The sequence below is a fragment of the Danio rerio genome, chromosome 2 (assembly GCF_049306965.1).
Source record: "Danio rerio strain Tuebingen ecotype United States chromosome 2, GRCz12tu, whole genome shotgun sequence".
Taxonomy (NCBI): domain Eukaryota; kingdom Metazoa; phylum Chordata; class Actinopteri; order Cypriniformes; family Danionidae; genus Danio; species Danio rerio.
Window position 1 is genome coordinate 28,965,716 of NC_133177.1, and position 18,741 is coordinate 28,984,456.

Genomic DNA, 18,741 nt, shown 5'->3' on the forward strand with positions numbered 1-18,741 from the left:
GTCTTTCGCCACTGAAATGTAATGATGGACTGTTTCTTTCTAAGTATCTTCATGTTACATGGAGTATTTGAATTATGATTTGAATTTTTGTGATTATGATTGAATTATGAGATCATTTTTCAGATAGATTTATTGGTCTTAATCATTGATGAAGCTCTCAGACTCAGCTGGCTGTCGGACAGACTCATGGCAGAGTAGTAATAATGCAATACGAGGTTTATATTCTCTGATTCCATTGTAAACTGGCAATTCCAGAAAACACCTCTTACACATACAACCAAATCTATTACACATCAGTACAGAACAGTACAGAAGCTTCAGTACACTTTAAAAATGTTCAATTGTATTTCAAAACAAAAAAAAACTATGTAGTTTAAATTAATACAAACATGTAAAATTTGATATAATGTTTGAAAACAATTCACTTATCATGAAAATTTTTTTGCAGTGTCATTATCATCGATAACCTAGCCTTTCTTTAATAGAGCACTGTAATATTGGTTTATGGTAAAGAAGATCAATAAGAGCCAACAAAACATAAATAAAAAAAGTGCACTTTTACTCAGCTGTTTATTGTAAAAATAGATCTCCAGACAGAGATTTTATTTTGTTAGTTTTTAGATGTTTTGTGATAATAGTTAAATATTATCAGTTTTTTTTTCATTTAAATTTTAGCAGTTTTTTATATTTATTTATATTTTCATTTATTGTAATTTGTGTTTTCCATTTTAGCTTTATTTTAATTAATTAAAAAAAACATTTTCGGTTTTACTAATTATTATTTCAGTAATGATCTTTTTTCATCAAAATGTTTGAAGAGTTTAAATGCAAAAACCTCAAAGTGCCATCTGAAGTTTTTATCTAAAATGAGCTCACTTTGTTCAATTATTTAATTTTTCAGGGAATCAAACTGACATATTATTTGCCATAAAAGTGAAATTGTTGAACTAAGGAGCCTGAGGAAAAAAGAATCTCATCGCATCTGAACTCTAATTTTCATCTAATCTAATCTTTTTTCTTTTCTTCTTTTTTTGCAGTTTAAAAAAAGTGTTTTTTTGTTTTAAGTTAACAATAACAACACTTTTTACACTAAAAAAATAATTCATTGGATTTGCAAAAAAAATTAAGGTAAGTAGTTGCAAACCATTTATATGGGCTGAATTTAAACATTACCATATTACCATTACTAAATTTAATTTATTTGTTTAAAATCCTCCCATATAAATTGTTTCCAACCACTTAACTTAATAACATTTTTAAATCCAATAAATATTTTTTTTTTTAATGTAAAGCCGCATCCACACTGCACTTTTCACCCTATAGACTTCCTTTATTATGGAAACGAACTCGACAATCCCGAAAACAAAAGCTCATGCATCAAGTTTGTCAGTTGGCTGCAGTGCAAAGTTCAAGCTTGGTGAACTCTGACCTGTGAAGATCAAAACATGACACCTCTGTACAGAAATTAAAAATATTTTAATCATCTTACTTAATCCTGCCCCTTTTTCCAGAGTCGTATGACAGAATTTCGCAAGCTCAAATTGTAGTGTGATCGCGGCATAACTCTAGCCTTACAATTTTGTAACTATTAAAAAAAGAATCCGTCATCAGTGTTAAGCAGAATCCTGAGGGCTGTTGATGTGCTGTTGCAGGTTTTCCGCTGTCTGCCCTCCAGCCTGGTGAGAAACAAACAGGAGCTCCTGAGTTTCCAGTCCAAAACTGGTCTGGATAAAGAGGATCCACTTAAGGCTCAGGAGCTGCTGAAGAAGATCAGGGGCTTCCTGGTCCAGTTTCCCCTAGACTTCCTCTGTGAGGAAAACCTCATGCCCTCGGTGGGCACCAAAGAACACATGGTGCCCACCGAGATCTGGACCTGATGGTCAAAAAAAGAAAATCCGCATCCAGGATGAGAAAAACACTGTGATCAAATGAAATCTGGTTCATAAAATTCCACATCAGAAGGAAGAAACGAAAACAAACTATCCAGCCTTTGTCAAGAAAGAAACGGACTGCTTCACATTGTTTTGTACCTTTTATCAATGTAAATAATAGTATTTTATAAGCACAGTGATTATCATCACATATTATTGTGTTTCTTAAACGTATGAATGAATATTGATGCCAATCAGAAGGGCTTTTTAATAAATAATATAAATATTAATGCACATATGAAGAGGACTTGGTTTTTAATGCTCATTTGTAGAAGCAGCACTCAAAGTGAAAAGTAAAATGGTGAGTAAAAGCCCTGTCAGAAAGGCCTTTGTCAGGACGGCCTGTTTTTCAGCTGGCCGTCCCCAGTGAAGGCGCATCCATGACAGGCTGAGCACTGTGATCTGTGTTTTCTGTCTGGCGGAGGCTTTTAACGTCCAGCGCCCTCGCCGGTGTCAAAGTGTCAGCGCTCTGGGAGAACAGACAGTCTGTCTGCAGCTTCAAGTGCTGAGAAACTGAAGGAAATTAGTTTTTGGTCTCTCTCAACACCAAACTCAGGCATGTGGTGCTTAATTCTACATTTTCCCCTTCACAGATCTGGCTCAGGTCAGTTTGCATGAGTCGGCACTTGTTGCTGTGTTCACTTTGCCTGTTGGTGTTCATCCGGTGAGTCTTTTTTTGCCCATCACGCTCTTATTTCTGTGGTATTTAGAAGTTTTTCTAATCTTACCTGTTTGTTTGTCCCCTCAAATAAAGAGTACTGTATATGAATACACTACCACACTACATTTGGGGTTGGTAAATATGTAAATGCTTTTAAAAAAAGTATATTATGCTCACCAAGGCTTTATTTGTTTAATGTCAATAGCGTAAAAATGGCAATATTGTGAAATATTATTAGGATTTAAAAGAGTTTTTGTTCCTGTTTGAATGTATTTTATCGTGTAATTTATTCTTGTGATAGCAAAACTGAATTTTCAGCATCATTACCCATTCAGTCTTTAGTGTCATATGATCCTTCATTCTAATGTGATGATTTGGAAGAAACATTTCTTGTTATTATCAGTCTTAGAAACAGTTGTGCTGCTGCCAATGTGATATTTTTTTTGTAATAAATTACATTTACAAAATATTTTTTTCCTATTTGGTCAATTTTTTTACCTGCTTAAATTGTGTTTGTACTGTACATTTTATATTACATTCTATTACATTATTTCATATATTATATTATATTATATTATATTTTTTTTTCCCCCAACTTTATTTATAGAAATTTTCAAAAATTTACAAATATCACACATTTTAGAATATTATTGTACATTTTGACATAGAGAGAGAGAAGTAAACAAGGATCTAAATGATTATGACAATTATTAACCCCAGATATATTTATATAAAAAATAAAAAATAAATAAAAAATTAAACAACAACAACAGAAGAAATAAAATAAAATAAAATAAAATGCCAACCATAACAATTGTTTATACACCAAACTAAAAGCCTGGTCTTGATGTCACATGAGATGTCACACAGCAGAAAAAAATGTCAAAATTAACTATCATCCAGTATGCAGGGAGTATACATTTCCATATATTCAAGGAGAGAGCCCCACATTTTATAAAAGTTTTTAGAAGAACCTTTCAAACAGTGTCTGATTTGTTCCAGTTTTATGAAGAGAAAAATGTCATTAATCCACATGGAGTGAGTAGGTGGAGCAGTTGACTTCCAATGTAGTAAAATACGGCGTCTGGCCAGGAGGGACACAAAAGCCACAAAATCTGCTTTGTATCGTGAACAGTGAACTGACAAAGGAAGTGTACCAAACAGTGCTGTGGTAGATACAGGTTTAATTGCTTGTCCAACTACTTGAGACATTGTCTCAAATATTTCTGACCAATATCCACATAGAGTTGGGCAAAACCAAAACATATGTGCCAGTGTTGCAGGAGCCTGGCGACAACGCTCACAGAGAGGATCAACATCAGGGTAAATTTTTGAAAGCTTGACCTTAGTCCAATGAGAACGATGGAGTATTTTGCATTGGATCCAACCATGTTTAGCACACACAGATGAAGAATGTACCCTGTATAAAATATTTTCCCACAGTTCATCTGAAATGTCCTCTGTTAGGTCTTCTTCCCATTGGGTTTTTATGGATGTCAATGAGCTTCTATGCAGGGAACATATTTTGTCATAAAAAACTGAAATCATACCTTTCCCAATAGATACTGGTTCAAGAATTAAATCTAGAGGAGTAGGGGAGGGGAGGCTAGGAAACTGAGGATACCTATTACGAATAAAGCTACGAACCTGTAAATATCGGAAAAAATTGCTTCTGGGCAAGGAAAGCTTATCTGAAAGCTGTTGAAAGGATGCAAAAACATCATATAAATCTTTAATATTGATAAACCATAATTTGTCCATTGTGAAAAAGTGCTGTCCATCATTGATGGTGGAAAAGCTAAGTTTGATGCTATAGGGGCTAATATTATATTATATTAATCAGTCTTTTTTCTTTCATAATGAAAAGACTCTTGTGAGTGAAGCTGGATTTTCAACAACTGTGGAAACATGTCAATAAAACAGCTTTTTAATCATAGCTCAAATAATATTTGTAAAAAATTTACCATGGTTTTATTATAGTAAAAATTCAGTGACTTTTTTGCTGTGAATTGATAACCATTTTTGTATAACCACATTTTATTACAGATATACAATGGTTAAACTATAGCAAAATATTGAATTCATACATTCATTTTCTTTTTGGCTTAGTCCCTTTATTTATCAGGAGTGGCCTCAGCGGAATGAACCACCAACTTATCCAGCATATGTTTTAAGCAGCGGATGCCCTTCCAGCTGCAACCCAACACTGGGAAACACACACTCTTTCACATTCATATACTACGGCCAATTTAGCTTATTCAATTCACCTTTAGAGCATGTCTTTGGACTCTGGGGGAAACCAGGGCACCCTGAGGAAACCCACACAAACACAGAGAGAACATGCAAACTCCTCACAAGAATGCCAACTGACCCAGCTGGGGCTCGAACCAGTGACCTTTTTGCTGTGAGTCGATCGTGCTACCCAGTGCGCCACCATGACACCCGAAATATTGAATTTGGGTTACTAGTTCAACTACAATAATAACCATATTTACTTTACATATTTATATTTAAAAGTAATTCATAATTTCAGTTAAAAAAAGTGGAAAAATTATTCTAGAGAGGATCATGTCGCTGAATATATGCACTTTCTTGCTTGTTAATAATGTCTCATTTATTGAGGAGTGTTTGCCATATTTAAATAAAGCAGTTGTTAAAGGTGCAGTAGGTGCTCTGCCGAAATGCTAACCGTTAGCATAATAGCTTTGAAAACAGTCTCTCCCCTGCCATCCAAAGCCACATCTCCTGAAATCATGAACGTGATCATTAAAGATGACACCAGACACCCCACAAGTTTCTCATTCACCAGTTAGAAAACATTTTAGTATTTTATAATATTATAATTCCAAAAGAAAAACTGAATTATATCTAGCACATTTTCAGTTGTGTACAGTAGCAAGCAGAACTTGTCATAATGTGCAATATTTCATGCGTATTATGAGCGACATGCACTTAATAAGTGACTCTGCTTAGTGCTTGGCCAGAGGGGTGCAGGAATTACACTTATTAAGCCATACTAACATGCTTTTTCAGACTTAATATTCAAAGTAGCATGGTAAACAATATAGGGAGCGAGTCACAGGTTGCCATTGTTCAGAAATGAACCAATGTAATCTGAATATAAAACTAACTTCATCTCAGTAAAGCAGGCAAGGTGGAATAGCGCTATTTACTGCTGTTTTGTTGTTAAACTAAATAAAAAATTGACATTATCGATGCTGTAAAAGGTCCCTTATGAAACTGAAAATAGTCACATTAATCTAAAAAAATTTTAGTGGCTGAACAACACTTTCGTGCATAAAGCTGATTCGTAAAACGTAAATCTACATCAACTAAAATAGTTTTAAAACATTATCGTCTAAAAGAAATACTTCAGCCAAGGTGTCATTCTTCCTCCAGCGTGCAAAAGTAACTCCAATATGGATTCAGGATTTTAAAAAGTTTTGATTCAGCATCAGCATTTGTTTTTACTGCTGTCTTGTGTGTGCGCGTGCTCGCAAGCGGCGGATCTGTCTACATGAAAACTTTGAAGCTCAATATCTCAAAATCATTCAGAACGCAGAGAAAACCTTATAATTCCAAGGTGACAATTTGTTGACAGACAGTTTGGGCTACAAATCAGAATTAGGGGAATTATCGGCTAGACAAATTTTAATTGGATGAACATTTTTTAGTTTTATTTTATGTCTTACCCAGAATAAATAATACATATAAAAATTTTAGATCATTTACTTTAATCATTACTATTGGAATGTGAAGAGACTTTCAACCAGTACAATGTTTGAAATGTTCAAAGTGTTTCTTAAGACAATCCCCTGCACCTTTAATACATGTTTTGATTTCATTCTTTCAATATTTTAAAATGTAATATAAATATTTCATAAATCTTTCTACGCCTTTGCCACATTTTCAAGCACATTTCATAAAAATCATACGTTCTGTAGTTACTTTGTTTGATAGACAACCTGAAACCACCTCTGGCTCCATTTAAGTCTGCCTCCATATTAGTACATTTGTTCGGAAATTGTCCCTAAATAACATTCAAATAAATCCCGAAAACTTTCAAAGTTTCTCTCAATGGTTTCCTCTGGGTCTTTTACAGCAATAGCTGATCTTAAATCATATTCTAATGTTGTCTTACTTTCCAGTCTAACACCAGAATCCAATCAAAACATGCCCTTTAGGCAACAGCGGCTGGGACAGAGCTTTAAAATTATGAGTCGTGTCCTTGCGAGCATTAGTTTTAACGTTGTCATTTCGCAGGGGGGGGAACTGGCTCTGGTCTGTGCCCAAACCTGGAAGTCTCGAAACACGGTCATTATGAAGCAATTTAAATGCAAATCTGTCCAGCGGCTCGTCTTCAAACGTGCCTCATTGGAGCAGACACCTGATAGAGAGCGGCAAACGCTAATGACATCCGCTGAGTGGAATCATGTTCGGAGATACCGAAATCAAGAGTGAAAAGAGTTGATAGATTATCTCTCTGACCTTAATGACATCTTATCGTCCGCGGTCTAAAAGCTTCAGAGCAGCGTTTGGTTTCTTCGAAAGCTGTTTGGTCAATTGTTGAGCTCTCATGCCTCGATAACCACACGTGTCACTTGAACAGCGCATCACTGTCTCAATTACTGTGTACTGTAGCTGTCTGCTATGGCGAAACGGCTCATTAAACAGATCGTCCGCTTCACAAATGAGAAAAGCATTCTCTGGCAAATTTGCATTGGCGTTCACAAGTATTTCGAATCCTTATGTTAATAATTATATTTTTTTGTATTGCATTGCTGATTACTTATTACTGATTCATAATTTAAACAAATGCAGCGTTGCTTCTGAAAACTGCTGTGATGGGAAATGCAAGTTTGTCATGTCTAGAAGCTCTAAAATAGTATTGATATTGGTATTGTTGTTGAGACATTCCATCGTAGTCATAACACAAATTAGGCTATGGTATTTTAGATTAAATCTGGGAGCTCTCTCCTCCATCGTAAAAGTCCTGATGTTAAAGGTCAAAAAAAGGAACCAAACATTGACAAACATTCCATCTGATGACAGAGTATTCAACTTTATTCATACGTAGCTCCAATGACACTTTTGTTTGTCCAATTATGACTTTGTTTGCCTGCAGTGTATCTTATTTTCTTGTATGAAGGTAAATCAGTAGCAAAACCCGAAAGCTTGCAAATGTAAATGTGAGAACTTGTGATAATAATATTTGTATGTGTAGGTTGAAATGTACACTCACAGCTCTGATGTGAACAGCTGAATCTCTTGATTTGCACACACAGACACCTGTGTTTTGAATTCGAAGTTGCACATTAATAGTTGTGTACTTGTAAAATGTCATAATAGCCGTAAACACCAATCGAATTGAGACATGTGGAGTACTCCTACTCTATTGGAGTCGTATTATTGAAATGCAGTACAGACATGTAAACGACATAAACTATTACCATTGTGTTGGACTTTTAGCTGCATTTTCCATACACACTTAGCTGTTTAACACTTCTCGGCACCCATCGAGTCAGTAAAGGACCACAGACACACCTCTCCTCCGAGTGCATTCACACACACACTCAAACAGTGAACTCCTGGATACACATACATTCATCGTTGTCATTATCATCCTGACCGAACACACGTTTATGCTGTCCAAAAAAAAAAAAAAAAACGGTAACCACTGTAGCGTCTCGTGACACATAAATCTGCACCCTGATCTAGTGTGGAAGACTTTACCCTGATTTATATTGAGACTTTCATACTGGATTTCATATTAGGCAGTTGTTTTGGATTTCCAAAGATGTTGGCACATTCAGCCACCTCAGTCAGACTCTGCTCCAAGTGATCTTCAGATGTGGAGCCAAGGACAAAGTTAGAAAAAAAAAAAAAAAAAACTTTCATTAACACAACAATGACATGAGCATCATTTACACAATTTTTTTTTTTACACTTTGTAACTTCCTTTTGCCCTGAGTGGTGATTGAAGTGTCTAGTAAGTGTTACCATCTTGTGGTTGCTTAGATAAAATTTATGAATGATATTTACTGGTTGCAAATGAGTTTTCTTGCTCATTCAAAATAAACAATGTGACACAAAGTATAAACGGAATCATTACATTAAATGATTAATTTTAAAGATGAGCAAGAAAATAAAATGTGACCTTTGTCATGTGGCTCACAAAAGTGTGTTTAGTTGTTAAAATGTTCAAATGAATAAATATTTTAAAACTAGCACACCATACCAATCTAAATACAAAACAATCTTTTTTTGGTCAAGTTTCTTTATTGCAACATCATTGTCACACCATCTCAGATATATATAAAAAATATATATAAGGGCATACATGTGTCAAATCCATATATAATATAGTGGCTTGACAATATTTTCATCCTGTAATTTAATGCCACTTTATAAATCTTCTGTGAAATATTTCAAAATCCACAGCTTGCCTTTTTCCAAACAACCCAAGATGGCAGCATCCTGTTGAGCAGACCCAATAAGTTTATGTGAAATAGTTTGTTGTCATCAAATCAAATCCCTATACCAATATTTGTGAATATCAGACAAAAACTGTAGAAACCACAGTGACAAATTGTAAATGTTAGGGGGCGCTGTAGATACTGTAGAGTTCCAAGCTCTTAGGTAAGGTTGTGTGAAGGCAAGTTGGAACTATAGAGACACCAGCCCTCGAGGACCGATATTGGTGAGCCCTGATATAAAGGAAACTTTAGACCTTTATCCACTTTAAATAACCTGGAATAGATGTTAAATGTTTTTGTGAAACTGTCATTGTCAACAAAGGACTTTATTTTTTAAAGTAAGTTTTTATTGTATTGTACATTTTAACTAGGGGCACTAGAGTCTAGAGACATACCGTACTTCTTGAAATGTTTTACTGAAAAAACATACAGTTTTTTTAAACTTCTGGAATGATTGTTTATTGTAATTAATTCCTTTCTTAGTTTCTTTTTATAACAACAACTAAAATCTTAGATTTTTATTGTCTTTGATTCACCTAGTTCAGTGGTTCTCAAACTGTAGTACTTGTACCACTAGTGGTACACAGGCTTCCTTCTAAAGGTATGCAGATGAATTAAATATGTAATATGTAAATATGCTACATATATTTAAATAAATGATCAAAAAAGATTTATATACGAATATGATGACATAAAGCCTATATTTATGAGGTCCGGGCAACATTTCCAGGTGCTAATAAACCAGGAGTTATTTCTTTTTTTTTCTTCTTTTTTTTTTTTTTTTTACTTTTTAAGAACAGTAACCTACCATTTTCAACTTTTAAAAGCACATTTTAATTTAAATGTTCTTAATAATAGGAACTAATATGCCTCCCTTTTGAACTGTACAGAGCTTAAGCTGCTTTACTAGACCTAATACACTACTGTGTTTCAAAACTGCTCATTATGGTGGTACTTGCAAAGACAACTTTTTTCCGAGGTGGTACTTGATGAAAAACGTTTGAGAACCACTGATCCAGATTATATGAGGACAAAGAAGTAAAATTGGTTAGGAGGCATACATCTCGGAGTCCCTGGTGCTCACACTTTCAAGGGCCTCAAGATGGCTTCATACTATACACTAGTTTTATGTGAATCTTAATGAATAATTTTTTTAGTTTTACCAAGATGAAATGTAAAATTAAGGTGCAGAGCGGAGGTTTTTAAATTTCTGTATCCTTATTTAAGAAATCCTCATTCAGTAAACAACAAAAAAATGGGAAATTTTAAAACAATGGCTTTGGAGTCAAAATGCAGTGAAGGACACCTCTAGATGGAGCTTTTGAATTTTTTTTTCAAGTAGATTTTCCTGTTCTCCGTCTTCGTTTTATGTTAGAAGCCGTGCCTCTTAACCTCAGGGCATACCTCCAGCCGTGCCTTGTTGAACTTTTTTTGCTTTTTGAATTATTCATATTTCTCTAAATTAATAATTTTCAAATATAATGTGGCTCTCAAAGGCTTGTCAGAGGTAGACTGCTGTAGCTTAAGTCTTGTGAGCTGGTCTTTTTTTTGTGAATTACTGTATCAAAAGCATCTTATTTAAAAAACACACACACTATTAAAGGTCTAAAACAAAACACATTTTTTAAATTAAATTTTTTTTTTCAGATTTTAATTAATTCTTACCTCTAAGCTAAATGATTAATCACCCATGGTTTTATGAAATTTAAAGTTCATACACTTAGAGAAAAAGTGGCTCTAAACAGCACCAAATTAGTGTTCTTCAGCTTATAACAATAGCAGAACCATTTACAGTATATTCTTATAAATGCTTTGAAAGTGCTGTATAGAACCTTAAAATATTTTATATAATATTTCACAAATGTTGGCATGATTATTAGTAAAAAGATTTATTTGATTAATTATATTTAGTCATATTAATTCATATATTGTTTAATAATATTTTATTAGTAGTATTAATTTATCTACAGTATAATAATATTTTTTATTTATAATTATTTATAATATATTAATATATTATTAGTTAAGTCTTACATCTCGCAGGCTGTGATAAGAATTTAAGAAATAAAATTGTTTTAAAAAACATTATACTTACAAAATCTTTAATTAAATCTAGAGCTAGATGCATAATTAACAAACCAAAACCTTACTTTGTTTGTCTTTTATGTTTTCATAAAATGTGTTGCAATTCACTATAATATTGAAACTTTGTAAAGTATCTCAGTTCACATAGTAAGAGCCTTGATATGTTCTCAAACTGCATTTATGCTCCCAAAAAAGTATGACTACTGTGTAACACTAAGGTAAATTCCCATCTTCACTAAGAGGAAGCAGTTAAACAGGAAGTGTTTATAATTTTGACGATAACTTAAGAATGCGCATGGATAAAATATTCATCTGCTTGGGCTCCACACAAGACTCATGCATGTGTCGTTCAGACTAATATGTGCTGCCTGGCGCTCAGTCAAGGGTGTTGGAGAGAAAATGAATCGAGAACCTGTAATTATACTGGTTTTACAGATCTGACTGTTATGAAGTCAACAAATAGAGTATTGAGTCATATAATGTTGTATTATTTCATACAGCTTAAAATACTGTTGTTTGTATATTATGAAACCATCAGGTATTTGTTCTAACAGACATTATTGTTGTTGTTTGTTTTTATTTGTAAAGGTCGGTATTTAATCTTAAATATCTCTATTTAAATATTGAATCTTCATTTGGCAACTACATGGAAATGACAAACTTGTCATTGTTTACTAATGTTGTTCCAATCCTCCAATTTAATGTATGGAACACAACATGTGTTTAGATGTTCATAGTGCTATTTTATTTACACTTAAAATGCTTTTAAAATGACAAAAAGCAATTAATAGTAATGACATGATCTAACATTAGTTTTTGTAACACACACCCAGAGGACAAAACAAGTCTCCAAATCTCTATTAACCACACTTATTATCAAGTTAGGGTTGTTACATCCTGTTACAATTACAATTGACTTTAAAGTTTTATCACTGATTTATAAATCACATATACAGTGAAATCTGAATGAATAAACCCCCTTTGAATATTTTTCCTTTTTTAAATTATTTCCCAAATGATGCTTAACAGAGCAAGGAAATGTTCACAGTATTTCTGATAATATTTGTTTCTTCTGGAGAAAGTCTTCTTTGTTTTATTTTGGCTAGAATAAAAGCAGTTTTAATTTTTTAAAAACATTTTAGGGGTCAAAATGATTACAAACCATTGTTATACAATAACTTGCTTAATTACCCTAACCTACCTATAGTTAACCTAATTAACCGAGTTAAGCCTTTAAATGTCACTTTAAGCTGCATAAAAGTGTCTTGAAATATAGCTGGTTAAATATTATTCACTATCATCACTGCAAAGATAAAAGAAATTAGTTACTAGAGATGAGTTATTAACACTATTATGTTTAGAAATGTGTTGATAAAATCTCTATGTTAGAAAGAAATTGGGAAAACAATTGGGGGGCTAATAATTCTGACTTTAACTGTGCATTGCAGATCTGCTGGCTAAACATAAACAAGACAAAACAAGGTGAGTTCACTTATATGTATTATGCCATGTATTCTAATGTAAAAAAAAAACAAAAAACTGATACTCATTAAACATGATCAACTTTAATGTGAACTGTTTTTCCATAAGCCATTTTAAAAAAAGGATATAACTTATCATTGGTTTCAGCATGAATGTATGGATTAACGTGGTTTTTGTACCAGTGACACTAAAATATATATTTTAAAAAGTAATCTGCAGGTATGTCTCATGCTGTTTTTTTTTCTTGTTGAAAATATTTATGTTTTAAAAATGTAAAAGTTACATATAAAGATAGAGGTAGATATTGAAAAGTTCAAAATAAACATGTTGATAAAAAAAGTATAAATAAGGCATTTCTTTTAAAATAATTTAAAATGTTAAAAAGAACCTAAGTACAGACAAGAACCCATATTGAGAAACAGCCAAAACATTATATAATTTGTGTTATTATTCAACTTTTAAGGTAACACTTTACAATAAGGTTTATTAGTTAATGCATTTACTAACAAGAACCAATGCATCACTTAACATTAACTAATGAACCTTATTGTAAAGTGTGACCACTTTTAACTTTGTTTTTGTTTTTGAAAAATAATAGAAGATTTATTCAAAAGACCGCCCACTACCAAAGTCCCTTTAAGCAAAGAGCTTAGAATGACCTGGAGGCGACACGCAGTTGAACATTCCATTGAAACAACAGCGCCCAGCAACAGCCCCGGATTCCACCATTTTGGAGTGAAAGCGATCGGCTGTCCACTGGATCTTATTGCTGTCGCGATGGCAAGCAGCTGCTTTGTTTTTTATTTATTTATTTAAAAAGCGCATTACAGCTGAGATATAATCTGAAAGACGACAATACAGCACTTACTATGACAATCATCAGCACTTTTGATAGTTTATTTTGCAGACTTATGATATGCTGTTGTTCTATTGGAGTTTTCATTCCAAAATGGCCGCCACCATTTTCCCAAATTGCACTAGAGTGTCGCCTCTTAGTGATTCCATGCTCTTTGCTTTAAGTCAAGTCATTTCACTCTGCGGCCATCTTTGAATCGCCTCTCGGGCAGTATGCTCAGGTATTCAAATTCTCCAGAACTACTTACCAAGCTTACGGATATATTTCACATTACAAATAACAAATACAATTAATTAACAACAGATTAATTTCTAAATGTTCATATCACACAAAATCTGCAGAAACTCATGTCTGGTCCGAGCCCCTCCCCTGGAGAATTGTAATTCTTTAGCGATTGCTGATTGGCTACTGTACTAGAAGGCGGGCTTTATTTACCATATAGCAATCACTGATTGGGTCCTGTACTAGAAGGCTTGGCTTCATTCACCACATTGACCGTGACATTTTTCCCCATTTAAAAGTATACGAGTGACATGTCTTGTGTATTCTAGAGTCTTTGCTACTAAGTAGGTACTGCATAAACTTACTATTCGGCTATTAGAAAAGCACGCTCTATACAGAATAAATGTGAGCAGTAAGAATGAAACTCAGGTTTACTACATCCGCTATTTTGTTATGATGACGTGACCTACCCATGTGAGTTGCGTCGCTTCACTCCCGTTTTTGAATTCTGTCAGGAGGCATCATGGGATAGCATAGCGTCCATTCGATGTGCACTTCAAAATCTTTCCGGAAATAGTAGGTCATCCGGGTAATTCTCGCATACTGATTTTCGAATTTTATAGACCAATTATCAACCTACTTCACACATGACGTCACACGGGTCCCCGGTTGCAAAAAAAGACAGGCTGCAAAAGCAAACATGTCCTGTTGTGCGGTAGGATGCCAAAATCGATATTAATTCAGGATGCCAAATTCGACAATAAATTTTACCATAGACCACACTGCTTTAATGCCAACTGCAGACGTCTTTGGCTAAAAGGGAGATGAATGAGGTGACTACCTAATTAAAAATGCTGGACTCTGTAGCTCTCATGTTATATCAAGTAAGTTCACACTATGCTGAATCCTACACGTTACTCGTTTTTGATTGCAGCAATGATTTCAGCAAAAACAGTTACATATGGCTAATTAAACTGCGGACACTGAATGCTAAGAATGAAACGCTATTAAGGTAAAGTTGGTTTTATATTCACACAGTCATTCAGTGACAAGTTGTGACAAACTCCCTATATTGTTTACTACGGCACTTTGAAATTTCGCTCTGAAATAACCTGCAAGTGTGATTTGAAAACAATATTAACACTGTTTATTTGACTGTGAACAATGTTGTACTTTGATAGTCATTGGCTGCTGATATGATTTTGCTATTTAGAGTTTGCAAATAATACTATAATGAAATTATATAATTATTAAGGAGAAAGTCAGAATGAGTGAATATAAAACCAACTTTACCTCTCTAAGTTCACATACCCTGCCGTACAGGTGCAGTTGTGCTTGTTTATGATTACCCAGGCCTTGTGCAGTTCTGTCTACTTTCCTTGTCTTTGGCTAAGCAGAACCTCTGTTTTTAGCACTACATGTTGAATCTGGTAATCATGGAACAATATTTCTTCTGTTATCAATATAACCTATTTCTAAGACAACAACAAACTCTGTACCGCATCGGATGTCATTCCCTCACTGTAAATGCTAGCGCTCCTGTTTTTTTTCTGCCAACTCCCTGTGCACTTATCCTGAATGTTTACAAACGGTAATTTGTCTATGAATTCGGACATACAACTTGGCTCTCATATTGTTTTAAGCATACTGAATGGAAGTATTTGATTTCAGATGTAGCCAAAGACTGCTCCGAGTTTGCCTACTACTTGAATAGGTATTACTTTTAAATTTACTACACGACCGTTACGAAAGTACATTCTTCATAATATGACTGTGAGTAATATGAATGCAATTAAGACCTACCGCATCCATCATTTGTCATTATCTCGTGATCTACTCGTGTCAGTTGTGTTGACGCACTGTCATTCATTCATTTTCTCATGTGGCATCATGGAATAGCATAGAATTCACTGGATGCACAATTCAGAATCTCGCCGGAAGTAGTAGGTCATACAGGTACTTCTTGCATAATGTTTTAGAATTTTTTGGAATTCTGACATACTATTCAGCTTACATACTGTTTTGAATGTAGTCTACTATATAGTAGGGAAGTGTGTGATTTTAGACACAACCAAAATGTACCCACAACTCTAGATTCATCCTCTCTTTTTCTTTTTCATTATTTCTTTTTTTTATTTTTCCAGAACTTTTTGACCAGTGCTGCAGTGCTTTGCAGTCTGGGTTTCTTTACCACTCACAATCAATAAAAACTGATAAAATTGATAATTATAATAGCTGGAAATGATCATTGCATACTCCAGCCAGTGGTATTATTAATTTTGCCCACCGCTGAGAGAGCTACACTTTCAGAAACAATAGTAAACACTGCACTTTAAATAAACTCAGCATTGCTTTGAGTACCACCATTATTCCCAATCTGAGATAAATACACTTTCACCACGTTTTTTTCCCTATCTAATCTGAGCAGGCTCTTCATGGACAGGAATCGACCCCTGGAGTCCAGTCTAAACCAGCTGCATTTTTCACTGTCATTAGTGGACAGTCTGAAAGGGCAGATCAAGACAGTAGCAGATTCGAGGGCTCTACATGCTGCCTTCGGTAGATATCACCTATAGATGTGTCCCCGAGGGCCCACTGCCAAGAGCTAAGTGCTGCATACTGACGCTGCTGAATACACAAGCTGACTGCAGTGTGCCATTGCAGATAGAAATTTGTGGGAGAAAACAAGACTAACTCTAATGGTTGTAACGCCTCGACACGAGCACCGCACAATATGCCAAAGGGAACAAAGGGAAGGGAATGCTGGCAAATCTACTGTCTTCGCTATTTTGTTATTTCTTCAACCAGCTCTAAGGAAAGTGACTGGGCTTATACATACTGTATTGTTTGAAGGTGTCTAATTTTGTGTAATTTGCATGCTGTGTGTATATAAGCACATTTTATGAGTTTTATCATTTGAAGTTCAGTATAGGATACAATGAGATACCTAGCTGTCACTAGGGCAGTATGGTAACTTTTCAAAAGGTACATATTTGTACCTTAAGGGTCCTTAATGGTACCTTAAAGGTACTTTTTAGGTACATTTGAGCACTAATATGCACCTTTGAGGTACCACTGTGGACATTTTGGCTAGAAATAGGCATCTTTTGAAGAGGAACTGCCCCAGTGACAGCTCCTGTACCTTTATTTCTGAGAGTGTAGTGAAAATATGGCTATTAAATGGAATTCCTTAATGATCTGTTATTGAAACCCACATACAGCAGGGAAAGACGAAATCTAATAGGATGACGATTTCAGCCATAACAAAGGAAGATAATTTACAACTCTGTGATTTCTGCATTGCTACATTTTTGCAGCGATGTCACTTTTGTCACTAACTCCCAAATCAAATCTCCCAAAATGGGATTGTCAAAGTTCACTGAAGTCTGTATGAAACCAAAGTTTATGATGCTTGTTTTGCTAGTGCAGATTTGTTACTCTTTATCCTAACAATTCATCTGTACAAGTTAATCCACTGAAAAAAAAATTGATTTTTTAATCTCCAATTAAAGTCTGACAATTTGCAGCTACATTAGGAGTGGCGGTCCTCTGTTGGCATCAGTTTCACAGCTTCAGCCACAATACTCTTAACCACACACCTCTTACTATTTGTTTGCAACTGAGGAATAATGTGCAAAAATAATTTCCCACTTCCCACCTAATATTCTGTTTCTAATAAAGTCCATCAACAAGAAATAAAAGTTTCAGCAACATCCAGTTCACACACACTTCAAGTGATGAAAGCAAGTTTCATTTTTCTTTTAGTCCACTGGGAAGCTCCTTCAGCAACGTGCTTTTTTCCCCTGTATTTATCTCTAAATCCACCAGCAATTTTTATACAGCTCAATGACTCTTTCACGCAGCAAAATGGGTAAAACCAAATCCCTGAAGCTGAAAACATTGAGATGATAAAAGGACCAACCAGAGCCCAGACCTAAACCTCATTGAAAGTTTATTTTTTGCAACAAAGTTATGGTAAAAAAAACACTCTTCCATCAACCAACTGGAAAAAGAGTGGTGCAAGAAAGGCCAAAGAACGGTTTCCCCCAGGTGCTCTGGTTACTCCCATAGTGCAAAGACATGGGGTATAAGTGAATTGGGTCAATTAAATTTACTGGAATTGGGTCAACTAAATTGGCTTTAGCGTGTGAGAGTTTTACTTACTGTCCGGTAAAACATATGCCGGAGTAATTGGTAGTTCATTCCACTGTGGCCACCCCTGATAAAGCAGGGTATAAGCCAAAGGAAAGTGATACAGTTCACTAGACATAAATGTCCTCCATATTTACCAGATCTCAATTCAATAGAGCAGTACTTCTCAACCATGTTCCTGGAGGACCACCAGCACTGCATGTTTTGGATATCTCCTTTGTCTGTCACACCCGTTACAGGTTTATCAGTTCCTGCTAATAAATTGATGATCTGAATCAGTTTAGTTAAGGAGACATGGAAAGTGTGCAGAGCTGGTGGTTCTTCAGGAATACTGCAATAGAACACCCTTGGGATGTGCTGGAACGGGGCTGACACAATCTTCTGCAACTGCATGATGCCATAATGTCAATGTGAATCAAAATCTCTGATGAATGTTCCAGTAACTCACTTAATCTGTCACATACAATCACAGCTGTTCTGACAAGTACAAGGAAGGTGTAACTAATAATGTAGCTGATGACACGGTTAGGTATATGTGACTCTGGACCATAAGTCACAAGTGTCAATTTTTTAATATTCATAAATCATCAAAGCTGAATAAATATGCTTTATAATGAGGTATATTTTGTCAGGATAAGACAATATTTTGAACTGTGAAATCAGAAGGTTAAAAATAATAATAATAAAATACGGCGATGGCAACAGTAGGTAGTGCTGTCGTCTCATAGCAAGAAGGTCACTGGGTTGCTGGTTGTGGATGTTTCCCAGAGATGGGTTGCAGCTGGAAGGACATCCGCTGCGTAAAAATGTGCTGGATAAGTTGGCAGTTCATTCCGCTGTGGCGACCCTGGATTAATAAAGGGACTAAGCAGAAAA

General features: G+C 34.8%; 1 protein-coding gene and 1 long non-coding RNA gene across 2 annotated transcripts in view; both read left to right on the forward strand.

The window, feature by feature from the left end:
* Nucleotides 1-3,061, forward strand: part of pld1a (phospholipase D1a) — a 71,641-nt gene extending 68,580 nt beyond the window's left edge. Inside the window, exon 26 of the mRNA NM_001160095.1 lies at nucleotides 1,653-3,061. Coding sequence (NP_001153567.1) covers nucleotides 1,653-1,877 — 225 coding nt within the window. The 3' untranslated portion in view covers nucleotides 1,878-3,061. The remainder of the gene's footprint in view (nucleotides 1-1,652) is intronic.
* A 3,950-nt stretch (nucleotides 3,062-7,011) lies between these two features.
* Nucleotides 7,012-17,244, forward strand: LOC141378206 (uncharacterized). The gene is made up of 3 exons (XR_012392126.1): nucleotides 7,012-7,325; nucleotides 12,602-12,635; nucleotides 16,142-17,244. It is a non-coding gene; the product is annotated as an uncharacterized lncRNA (long non-coding RNA).
* The last annotated feature ends 1,497 nt before the right edge of the window (nucleotides 17,245-18,741 follow it).